Source organism: Rhopilema esculentum, chromosome 18 (assembly GCF_057945365.1).
Source record: "Rhopilema esculentum isolate cy_ngs chromosome 18, ASM5794536v1, whole genome shotgun sequence".
NCBI classification, from domain to species: domain Eukaryota; kingdom Metazoa; phylum Cnidaria; class Scyphozoa; order Rhizostomeae; family Rhizostomatidae; genus Rhopilema; species Rhopilema esculentum.
In genome coordinates, this window is record NC_142832.1 from 4,382,181 (window position 1) to 4,395,640 (window position 13,460).

The following is a 13,460-nucleotide window of genomic DNA, read 5'->3' on the forward strand; positions in this document are numbered from 1 at the left end:
TCGAACATACGAGCCAGTGTTCCGTCATCGAATTTAAAATATCTGTATATATATGTGTACGGGTTGTAAAAAGGGGCAAGTTTAAGGTAAATGAGATTGATCAACCTATATATCTATCATATCCTGAGAGCGGCCATCGGCAAATTATCAATGCGTTAATAAAATATCAAATATGCTTTGATTAAGTATTTCAATAGATTCTAGTTACCAGCGGTTAATAGACTTGCATAATAAATGTGCACGACATACAGAACTTAAAGATACACCATAACTTTAAGATATAAAAAAATGAGACCGATAAACTCATTGTCTGATCTTCATCTGGGTTTAACACAAGTCGAGAAGATGAATTTGCTTCCATCACGTTTATTTGAGATTAGCTATTGGTAACGCATGCTGTAGTTATAGTGTTCCGAGTAGGCTTGGAATTTAGTATTATTTATTGAAGGTCGCCATCTTAGCTCCTCGTGTTTGAAATCCTAGCCTTAAGGGGACTGAGCCCTAGTGACCGTAAAACCGGGGGTGGAGTCTCTACATTACATTAATGCTCGCAAATAACAAACAAATATCTGAATTCAATTTACACAAACGTAAAGAGCAGCTATTCTCACCTGTCAGTCCATTGCCAAGTTCCTTCGTTCTCTTGATCAGTAAATCCGATCCAGTAATGAGCTCTTTCAGGTATAACGTTCGCCTGTATGAACTCTTGCTCTTCCTTGTCCCCTATGCTCAACAGCTCGCCTCCGAGCGACCGGCATTTTGAATTTGCCTCAGACCAGGTTAGCAATTGTTTACTGACAGCAAACATAAACTCGTTTCCATCCCTATTAGTGTAGGAGATCGCTATGGGGATAAACGAAAGGGAGACGATTAGGAAACCGCTAAATGTACAAGATAACGCCATCAGTAGCGTTATATGGAAAACGTCGTTTGGTATTTTCAAAAGAGACGTCAAAGAAGGCATCTGGATTAGTACTTCGCATGGAGAAAAAGACAGGTCGTTGTTAAATTGTTAAACGGCTAAGATCTTAGGCCGCTTCCGACTTAAAATCAGATTTGGACGGGGTTTGCTATATCGAGTCATGTTTACTGTCAGGAAAGTTGCTAACCTGGTAGGAAAAAAGAGCTTCGATTTGGTTAATTGCAGAAGTACTAACCCAGAACAAGTCGCTGCTTGAAAGTGCATATGAAGTGAATTTTGTCAGTCTTTACTCTTGCTTACCTTGAATTGAGAACCAAGAGACTTTTTGTTTCATCAACATCACCTTCTATTTCTGAGATCTCATCGTTTTATAAGGGGAAAAAATTTTGTACAAGAGAAACTTGTATTTGTTTTCCACTTTGGTCATTGGTTATCAAACTACTTGATTGTCAACACGACAAAGGTCTAGTTACCAGACTCCTCTAGATGCAATTCCTATCACCAAGATATGATGTCACATCTATGTTTTCTCGTAACATAAATGAAGTAGTCTGTTAAGTCTTATTTCCTAACAACAAAATACCGATACTTTTTCTCCATTTTGTTAACAACAAGAACTTAAGCATTTATATCTCAGGATGGAATGGCGATATTAAAAAATCCAAGAAAGTTTTTTGGTTTCTTGTGAAAGTAAACAAGATTAAAGAATTGAAATTCACTTCATAAGCATTTCGAGAAGCAACTGGCGCTCGCTTGCAAGAAAAACAGAGAACCTCGACCAGCCAACGCCGAAAAAGATGGTTCCCTTGACGACGATTGGTATTGGCAACGGTCATGGATGATCAAAGCAATGATGATGATTATAGCAGGGAAGATGATGATTTTGATCATGATTATGATGATTACGGCAACCGAGATGATGATTAACTCGGATTATGATTATGACTTTTACGGCAACCAAGGTACTTTGATTATCATCGTGATGAATAATTGCTACGGTTTTTTAAATGTAACAAAAAGTTCGATATTGACTTACAAATAACGATAACAAAATGAAACGTGATTATAAATTGAAATTGACTCACAACATTAGAAAAGATTAGCTGAAAGGATTAACTGTCTTTTGAATTTGCTTTCTCACGTACATGTTAGTCAAAGCAGATTTGAAAACGACTGTCTATCTTAAAACTTATCTATGCACTAATTCTTTATGCTGAAATCGTTTAAAGAGCTGTCGGTCTAAATTCCTCAAGAACCATTCCGGACTTTGTTTTCAAGATACTACAGTGAGGAGGCTGACATTGAAAATTAATCTTGACACATATTCATTATCATATATGGGCTACATCCTACTAACCAGTACAAAATGCAAAAACAATATCATTTCGGATACTATAAAAATAAAGAACACGTAGACGGTAAAATACTCCGAAAAAATCTGTTTCCAAAGCTAACCGCAGTACGAAGACTTAATTTGTACTAAAATCTAATTTTTTTAATCTTACCTCCGGTCATCCCTTCCTCAACACTGCCTCTCTTCTTGCCAGCTTCTATCCTCTTCTTGGTGAACTGTCCTCGTTTTCGCACAATCCTAGGTTTCTTAAATCTCCTGTACGTTGTCTTAAGGGATGGTGTATAGGACCGTTTCTCGTGTTGCTGTTGACGAAACTTTTCAATATGATTGCGAACACTTGCAAACATGGGTGATTTGTACATCAAGTTCAATATTTTCATCTCACCATTCGTATACCGTTTTCCGACACGTGCCTTATTCTTTATTCTGTTACTTTTTCTCATAGCATGCTTTGAGTTGAACTTGAAGTGCCTACCTTTTCCTTTTTGTTTTCGTTTCAATTTGGCAGCTTTTATATCACGTTTCGACGGGAGAGACAAGTGTCCCATCTCAATATACTCATCATCCGATTTAGCACTCTCTGATTCAAAGAACTTTCCACTGTCAGGAGGAACAAACTCATTCTGTGTTCTGTTTATATTAGAACTGTTCCCAGTTGTAGCATTTACATTTGCTGTTGTTGCACTAGTGTTGTATGCAGTTGCATTGCCGCTATTTACAGTTGCACTCCCATTGATCATACTTGCATTTTCATTACTTCCTGTGTTATTGACAGTTGCATTGTACGGCATTTCATTCATCGATGTCGCATTAGTATTTGCATCGCTAGTGTTTTTTTGCATCATAGCGTTTAAAACTTCAGAAGACCTATGGGTAGCCATTTTGCCCTCATTCAGCACTGCATTGGTTTCATTTAGCACCCTAGAGGTTTCCCGCAACATAGCGCGTATATCATCACCGAGGGGCGAGTCGGACGATCCTTTGTCTCCCTGCCCTATCTCATGTTTCTGATTTGTCTTTCCTGCTAGGTCTTCCTCTTCAGTCGGATTTATCTCCACACTAAACTTATGATGAGTCGCTGCTTTGCCTGCCATTGAATCCTGGGTGTCGTACGAGTATTCATCAAAATCGACCAGCTTAGGGCCCTTTCCTATTCCTTCCAGAGCGGCACTGACCTTGGCATCTTCATTTTGAATCTGCTTAATTTCCGTTTCCATCGCTTGATTGTCAATATTGACACCCATTTCAGCTTCTTCTGTCGGTGAAATATCACCTCCTAATTTCCCAGTGGGAGAATAGAAGTTGTACTTTTTGGCGGTTCTGTGTGATTTTTTAAACTTTCTTCCATCTTGGGAGTCGCTGTGTTCCGTCACAAGGTCCTTCCTATCGCCGTGTTCTTCCTCTTCCTCACTGTCATTATTTTCCGGCCTATCTCTATCCATGTTTCTATTTTCTGCTGATTCATCATTTTCTCTATCATTATCCTCCTTTTCATCTTCATTTTCTCGTTCGTCTTCTTTGAATTTTCTTTCACGATTTTCTTCCTCTTCATCATTTTCCGGCCCATCTTCATCACTTCTATCATCATCCTTACGTTCCTTTCTAGCTTTGGCATCGAAACCTTTACTGTCTCTAATCCCTTGTAGTTCCAAGCCTGATTTCCCGAAATTCTTGATAATATCCTTCTCAAAATCACCTTCGAAGTAATTCAGCTTGCGATCGTTGGAAAATTTCGAGGACCCCTGAAGCACACTCCTTACGTTAGAATCTTCATCCTCGATTGCCTTAACTTCCATTTTCAAAGCCTCATCATCGAGGTGCATCTGAAGTTCGTCATGGTCCATACGATGATTATTCTCCTTCTTGTTATCAGTGAAGTGCGAAACGACTTCAGATATCTCCTTGTCGTCAGGTGCATAATTCCCCATTTTCTCCCTTAATTCCCCATTTTCAACATCATCATCATCATACGGCGTAAGCCTCCCTATATCATCCCTTTTAACATGAACTCCATCATATAACATGCTTTTCGCCTTTCGTATTTCCTTGGCATCGGGTATTACACTGCTTTTGCGACTTCCAATCACACTTTTCGCACGCCCTTTGGCTGCTTTCTTACTCTTTTTACGATGGGTAGATTTTGGGCGCTTTTTATGAGAAGATTTTGGGCGCTTTTTATGAGAAGATTTTGGGCGCTTTTTATGAGAAGATTTTGGGCGCTTTTCGACAAGGCTTTTTGTCTGACCAGTCTCATCAGCCTCGGTTTCATCGTCATCTTCGTCTTCGTCATCATCTTCCGGTGATGTTTCAAATTCAGACCTTTGCCATTGCCCATGGCCATTTACAAGTTCTTCAGCCTCAGAGTTAATAGCAGTAACGTGAGAGTTGGTATCGTGAGAACTTCGCGTAATTTCTTGATAGTCCTCGTGGAACTCCGGGGATTCTGCGCCTACATGATTTTGGTTATCAATTTTAGGGGAATCTCCAAGAGACAAGCTTCCTAATGCTAAGGCATGATCATCATTTTCAAGGGAATCACCATTGGATTCTTCATCACTTATATACTCTGCATCTACAGTGTCCTTATTGTTCGTAGATACCTTAGGCTTATGTTTATCATAAACAGAAGGGGTATCTTCCGTCCCGACATATTTCGGCGTTGATACTTTGCTGTTTTTATCTTGTTCCCCTTCATCAACACTTTCGACATTATTAATGCGATTATCAGCAAAGTTCCAGAGCTTCAAGTCTTCACTCCCAGCCGTAGTGGGCTTTCCGACTGTTATGTCCTTCTCCTTTTTGTCATTGTCCACCCAAACTATAAGAAAACAAGAAGATTTCTAAGGCTCATAAGCAAATAGATATGCACCTAGGGTGCTCCTAGGATCACACCTGCTCCTAGGGTTTGAAAATATCATAGTCAAAGATCACAGTTACTCTGTAATTTGAATGCAAAGATAAACTAGGCCTTTAACTCAACTCACGCAAAGACACCAATGTTAACGAAAGATTTTTAGTGTCTCAGCCCCATAGGGTGCATATCAGGAGCAAAGAGTCGCAGTCTCGAACAGGCCTATTCGCTATTAGTTACTTAGATAGTAATTTGAAATTGAATGAGCCGGTTGAAATTTACGTCATTGAAACACTTTCACTTACTGAGACCGACATAGGGCTTATGAACTCTGTCAAAGCTCACTTGAAGAATTTCAGAAACGTGACTTCGTTACTCAATACGTTTTCGAATTACGAAAAGGGAATTTATGCTTAAAATCTAACTTACTTTGTGAAAGAGTTAATATCAAGCCTTGATTATTAACCTTAACGATAGACTTAAAGACAAAAGTACAGTTGACTATGTTTCTTAATTCGAACATGTACGGCAACACGAATCATAGTTTTAAATAAGACAAAAAAAGATAATGTTGAACTCAAAAATGAATTGACATTTTCTATAAAATACAAAGTTTCCGTGAGCACGCCTGAGCAATAGAGAGGAAAAATCGGTATCTGATATCATTTTTATGCAAGAACTGATCACGAATAACTTAAAGGCTATACGTTAGATACCAAATAGACATAAATACGCTTTTATCTAAAGATTAAAGGAATCGCTAGTTACGATTTTACGGCCTACTTACCTATCGTGCCGTCAACGTCTTGGTTCGTGGCAGCTCTCCCCAACGATGCACAAACACACGCGCAAACAAAGTAACCAAACCAAAGTTTCATTCTTGATCATCCTCGATCTTTCAGTTTAAATCGTTTAATTTTTGTTTCAAAAATGCGCAAAACATTGTGAAAATAAAACGACAAACATAGGACGGGCAGCAGTTTAGCGAGCTTCACGCTTGATTGCAAACACAAATAGCAATGTACCAACACCGTTCGAATGCAACCTGTCTCTTAGGTCAAGAGGTCGCCATAGGTACTGCCTCCCTGTACACTGCATAACCGTGACAATCCCGGTTTGTTTGCAAAAACAAGGCAAAGATATTGACCTGTTTTTTGTAGCATAAACAGAAAGCCTTTGACGAAAAATGCTGATAAGCTTTATGAAGTTGCATGACAGTTCCAATGTGCTATTTAGGTGCAAAACATGCAAAAACGATTGCATAAACATAAGATTGGTAATACGGCAGTGGAATCCACATGTTTTGCTATGGCAGTGATCACAAGAGAATAACATGGCCTCAAAACAATGTCAAAACAGTAATAGCTTTAGGCCCTTATTTGAGATAAGAAATCTTATGTCTGATAAGCATAGTTTACTAGATATAACATCTGGTATGCACTAGATATCATCAGGTCTGTTAAAATCCCAGTCTACTTAAAATCTCCATGATAGCGAACAGATCTCTGATAAGATAAACCTTAATATCAGGAAAGTATTGTGGCAACAACTTCGATTAAAGGAAACTTTTGCTCCACGTAGACTCCACGATTTTATGCAAAAACTGAAATAGACACAAAAGGGAATTTTGGAGACAACAAATGTGTATCCGCATTGGGCGGGAATCAGTTGAACTCTACGTCATAAAAAGATGGTGACCCATAAAATTCCCTTCACCCCCTTCCGCGTTTAGGGACAATTTAGGGGAATGTAAAGCGAGTGTTGGGCTTCAATGTAGAAATATATTGACGCAAGAGAACTACGTTATACGTCCTAGACTGTTTCTAAAAGAATTGAAATTTGTCATTTAGTTGACAGGCGGTTTGAGGCACAATCTCAAAAGGATATGAATTTAGCCATGAATAGGGTCACTGAAACGACACATTATCAGTGTAATTTTTCACAACAATAGAAAATGGCAATTGTTGATAATGAAAACAATTATATCAACGCCTGTTACGAATTCTCGACTGTTAGACAAACATTCACTGATTTGGTTGTTTCGAATCAGTGATTCGCGATTGTTGATGGTATTGACTTACCGAAACAGCAATTGAACAATGCTGACCTGCCCGCGGATCTGACCTGCTTAATCATGTATATAATCCATATTCTTTGGCGTAGATGTCATCAGCTTGGTTGAATATTATCGGCGGTTGCACCAAGATTGCGCACAGAATCAACTAGTTATACAGCTAGCAGTTTGCCTAAACGTCAGACTTGTTGCATTGGAAACCTATCAAAAAATTGGGAGCCAGAGGTGTATCCTAAGGTGTCATCATAATTGTTGTCATAATAATAATCATAACCACCATCGAAATCATTATCATAATCATCATCTTAATCATTATCGTGACCATTCTGCCATTTCAACTTATAACAATATGTCACTGCAAAATAATTCTATCAAAATGAAGCCATTTCTTATTCTTTATCAAAAATCAAAGACAGCAAAAAAACAAATGATTCATGCGGAAAAATTATGAGAATCTGCAGATTACATACATAAAACATTTCCCCTCGGTTTATGAAACGTAGATATACACATTTTATACACTTTATAAAGATTGTATCGTTATTATTTCCTGACTAAGATTTATGACAGATAGCTATGATGGCTTCAGCGAAAATAGTCGAGGACATTCTTTTGGAATTCTGAATTAAGTTACCCTGAGTCTCAATTCCAGGTAGATTTTACCAGATTCAGTCCCAAAACCCAGGTAGATTGTACCCTAGGTACCAAATAAGAGCATCATTCAATAGGAGCTACAGCAAAAGACTTTCTTTTCTCTAGTAGTCAATTCTCGATATTTGTAGGTATAGATTATCAGTTAAAGAAATATGAAGACAGATTAGCAGACTTAGTATGCCCTCGGCTTTTAGTCTCTTTTTTTCTTAAGAAAATAGAAAATATTGATAAATCACCTAACCAAAAGAAGAAAGCAAGTGGTTTTTAAAGATGCATTTTTAGCATTGGCTGGCCTATTTTCTGTCTATTCTCCTAAAGAAAATAGAAAATATTGATAAAACACCTTACCTAGAGAATAGAGCATGCGGTTTTCAATCATCACTTCTTTGGCCATGGTTGGTCTATTTTCTGTCCAATCTCCTAAAGAAAAAGAAAATATCGATAAAATACATTACCTAAAGAACAGAGCACGCGGTTTTCATCTATCCATTATTTGGCCTCGGTTGGCCCATTTTCTGTCTACTCTATTCAAGAAGGTAGAAATATGTAGGTGTACTGCCTTACCTAAAGAATACAGCATGCAATGTTCAGCCATCCACGTGACCAAATTATATCAGTACAACTACCAATCGCATTCTGCCAATCTTTTGCCATTTGCTGTACTTCTGCGAAATTTTGCCTAAACCAATTGACATCCAAGCTTTTAGAGTATTCTATATATATTCCCTCCAGCATCTGTTTTTGCTGAGTAATCAAAGTAAAATGAACTTACATTTTGAGACAAGAAGAGCTTATATAAGGGATTATGATGAACACTATAAAGAAAACAATTGACGGGGTTCAGTAGGACGGACATGAATGGAGAGAGCCTGTAGCAAGTATACGTTTTCAGGGAATCCAACATAAGGTGAATACGAGTAAGATGTGAGGAAAAATGATAACAGTTTGGCAAAATTTGCATGAAATTTAATGAAGGAAAAACAAAAAATTGTTAAATTAAGCTTTAAAAACAGTTAAAAACATCGACAAATATACGGTAGGGAATGCTGGGCGCTAAGAAAAAATGAGCCAATGGTGTTGTACGTTCATAGGAGAAATGGTGCAAAAGGAGAAAATCGTACCATAATAATAAAACGAATAACCAGTATTTGATTAGGGAATGGACTAGCAAAGAGATGAGGAAAAACTAAAACTAATGTGGATTGATTTGTATGTTCAAGGGACGCACCTAAGGGAGAAGTTAAAAATCATGCAATAAACAAATAGATGGTAGAAGGGGCCTAGAATGGGAAGCGGGCGATCAAAATTAAGATGGAATTATTTTAAAAAGTTAAGTGTCATCGTTTTGTGTCATCGGGGACAAGCGGCCAACCCTGCACCATGAAAAAGAAGATAAAGAAAAATAAGAAAGAAAAAGAAGATAAAGGAAAAGAGGAAAAAGAAGATAAAGAAAAAAAAGAAGAGGAAGAAGAAGGAGACGACGGAGAAGAAGTGAATAAAGAAAGAGGTGAAGAAGAAGAAGAAGAAGGAAAAAAAGAAAAGGAGGAGAGATGTTAGAGAAAATGAAGAAAAGGATGATGAAGAAAAGAAAGAGAAAAAAGCAAAAGAAACAGAAGAAAGGTAGAAGATAAGGCTAGATAAATGGAAGAAAGGGAGGAGAAGAAGATGCAAGGAAGAAAGGAAAGGTACAGTGTCCACAAACCTCTAGAAACTGGATAAACAAAATGTCCAAAACCTTTTTCAAGAAGACAAAGCCCAGCAAAAGTAGTAGTGAGATATAGGAAACTTCCCTAATATACAGAGAATTTCATGTAGATTGTTTTGCCCCAATCAACTTTGATTATTCAAATGGTCATTAAGCAAATATTTCATAGCATCATACACAGTAATGATACTGAAAAGCGACTTCCAAATGTACGCAAGTACGTATCTTTAAAGCAGGGTGTCATTTTCCCCCTGACCGTGTGATAAGATTGGTCACACGAAATTTACAGTTGAAAAATATTCTCACAGGAAATTCTTAACCATAGATAAATAATTTTACTGTTTTATACACTTCGTAAGAGGTTGGGCAGTTTTTTAGAAAAGAAAATGCTCATCAAAAATTACCTCATGACATTGAAAAGATCAAAACTGATTCAAAAAAATTATATTGTGCTAGGGGAGCTCAAAGGGATCAACTTCCCTTGCAAAAGGTAGCAAATTACTACTTACTGTTATGAGTGTTTGGGATTTTTCCAATGCATGATATAAAGAAAGTGCCTTACAATAAGAATCAACTTTCTATATTCACAACATAATGAATTCCATATCAAACATTGCAATAGTATGCCCAAGAAAGTGAAATGTTTAATTGCATATTCAAAATAACAGCAAAAATATTCTAAAATGAATTTTAAGCTTATCTTTGAAAAGCATGGTCGCAAAAAGTTTCGATTTTGCCCCAGGACCTTTCTGCAGCCATGTTGGAGGTTACAGATAAAATCTGAAAGTGACTCCTGCTTGTCTTCAAAGACATAATTTCATCGCAAAATTAAGGCTTTTGAACCACAAATTTGCAAAACTATTTTTACCGGAAATTTTCTTCTAAAAGTCTACAGTCACAAAAGAACGTTAAAAACAACACTCTGCTTTAAAGTTTTTTCCCCAAAAGCCCCATTTGAGAACATGTCAGAATGTAATAATTCTCTGAAAGGTTCTTACACCAAAATTCGAAAGACCAAAGATGCAGATTAAAGTATTTAGATTCAGTATTCAAATAGTTTCACATATCTCACAAAACTCACAACTTCTGACAGTCGCCCCTGCTCTATGCAAAATGCCTCAACCATAAACTTGCCTTAGACAGACAGCGAATTTCACAGATAAAGAACATGTAAAATAAAAATCACATCTTAACAAACTCTATGCAAAATGCCTCAACCATAAACTTGCATTAGACAGACAGCGAATTTCACAGATAAAGAACATGTAAAATAAAAATCACATCTTAACAAACTCTATGCAAAATGCCTCAACCATAAACTTGCATTAGACAGACAGCGAATTTCACAGATAAAGAACATGTAAAATAAAAATCACATCTTAACAAACTCTATGCAAAATGCCTCAACCATAAACTTGCATTAGACAGACAGCGAATTTCACAGATAAAGAACATGTAAAATAAAAATCACATCTTAACAAACTCTATGCAAAATGCCTCAACCATAAACTTGCATTAGACAGACAGCGAATTTCACAGATAAAGAACATGTAAAATAAAAATCACATCTTAACAAACTCTATGCAAAATGCCTCAACCATAAACTTGCCTTAGACAGACAGCGAATTTCACAGATAAAGAACATGTAAAATAAAAATCACATCTTAACAAACTCTATGCAAAATGCCTCAACCATAAACTTGCATTAGACAGACAGCGAATTTCACAGATAAAGAACATGTAAAATAAAAATCACATCTTAACAAACTCTATGCAAAATGCCTCAACCATAAACTTGCATTAGACAGACAGCGAATTTCACAGATAAAGAACATGTAAAATAAAAATCACATCTTAACAAACTCTATGCAAAATGCCTCAACCATAAACTTGCATTAGACAGACAGCGAATTTCACAGATAAAGAACATGTAAAATAAAAATCACATCTTAACAAACTCTATGCAAAATGCCTCAACCATAAACTTGCCTTAGACAGACAGCGAATTTCACAGATAAAGAACATGTAAAATAAAAATCACATCTTAACAAACTCTATGCAAAATGCCTCAACCATAAACTTGCATTAGACAGACAGCGAATTTCACAGATAAAGAACATGTAAAATAAAAATCACATCTTAACAAACTCTATGCAAAATGCCTCAACCATAAACTTGCATTAGACAGACAGCGAATTTCACAGATAAAGAACATGTAAAATAAAAATCACATCTTAACAAACTCTATGCAAAATGCCTCAACCATAAACTTGCATTAGACAGACAGCGAATTTCACAGATAAAGAACATGTAAAATAAAAATCACATCTTAACAAACTCTATGCAAAATGCCTCAACCATAAACTTGCCTTAGACAGACAGCGAATTTCACAGATAAAGAACATGTAAAATAAAAATCACATCTTAACAAACTCTATGCAAAATGCCTCAACCATAAACTTGCATTAGACAGACAGCGAATTTCACAGATAAAGAACATGTAAAATAAAAATCACATCTTAACAAACTCTATGCAAAATGCCTCAACCATAAACTTGCCTTAGACAGACAGCGAATTTCACAGATAAAGAACATGTAAAATAAAAATCACATCTTAACAAACTCTATGCAAAATGCCTCAACCATAAACTTGCATTAGACAGACAGCGAATTTCACAGATAAAGAACATGTAAAATAAAAATCACATCTTAACAAACTCTATGCAAAATGCCTCAACCATAAACTTGCATTAGACAGACAGCGAATTTCACAGATAAAGAACATGTAAAATAAAAATCACATCTTAACAAACTCTATGCAAAATGCCTCAACCATAAACTTGCATTAGACAGACAGCGAATTTCACAGATAAAGAACATGTAAAATAAAAATCACATCTTAACAAACTCTATGCAAAATGCCTCAACCATAAACTTGCTTTAGACAGACAGTGAATTTCACAGATAAAGAACATGTAAAATAAAAATCACATCTTAACAAACTCTATGCAAAATGCCTCAACCATAAACTTGCATTAGACAGACAGCGAATTTCACAGATAAAGAACATGTAAAATAAAAATCACATCTTAACAAACTCTATGCAAAATGCCTCAACCATAAACTTGCTTTAGACAGACAGTGAATTTCACAGATAAAGAACATGTAAAATAAAAATCACATCTTAACAAACTCTATGCAAAATGCCTCAACCATAAACTTGCATTAGACAGACAGCGAATTTCACAGATAAAGAACATGTAAAATAAAAATCACATCTTAACAAACTCTATGCAAAATGCCTCAACCATAAACTTGCATTAGACAGACAGCGAATTTCACAGATAAAGAACATGTAAAATAAAAATCACATCTTAACAAACTCTATGCAAAATGCCTCAACCATAAACTTGCCTTAGACAGACAGCGAATTTCACAGATAAAGAACATGTAAAATAAAAATCACATCTTAACAAACTCTATGCAAAATGCCTCAACCATAAACTTGCATTAGACAGACAGCGAATTTCACAGATAAAGAACATGTAAAATAAAAATCACATCTTAACAAACTCTATGCAAAATGCCTCAACCATAAACTTGCATTAGACAGACAGCGAATTTCACAGATAAAGAACAGGTAAAATAAAAATCACATCTTAACTGTTTCAGATAAAAACCGACCTTTAAAACGATAAGGGAAAAATCTCATAATTTGAAAAATTTAAGATTTTAACGAACAAGAGCTTTTTAGGATTAATACTCTTGTGCTGAGAAATTTTGGTTAAATCGACCCTTTTCTTCTGGAGGCAGTTAATTCGATGTCTAATAAAAACTATAAACAAGTTATTGGGAACCACAAACCATTTACTGATGACTAAGTTTGCAATGCTTTTGCAA

The 13,460-nt window shown here is 36.2% G+C and overlaps 1 protein-coding gene across 7 annotated transcripts in view; it reads right to left on the reverse strand.

Moving 5' to 3' along the window:
• The window catches only part of LOC135696792 (uncharacterized), a 48,422-nt gene that overhangs the window by 20,209 nt on the left and 14,753 nt on the right, over positions 1 to 13,460 (reverse strand). For 3 of the 7 annotated variants that reach the window (XM_089113824.1, XM_089113825.1, XM_089113826.1), the window contains 3 exons: positions 8,420 to 8,599; positions 8,204 to 8,275; positions 7,209 to 7,402 (listed from right to left, as the gene is read on the reverse strand). In XM_089113824.1, coding sequence (XP_088969950.1) covers positions 7,209 to 7,263 — 55 coding nt within the window. In that variant the 5' untranslated portion in view covers positions 7,264 to 7,402; positions 8,204 to 8,275; positions 8,420 to 8,599. The other 4 variants (XM_089113823.1, XM_089113822.1, XM_089113827.1 and 1 more) reach the window with 3 other exon arrangements.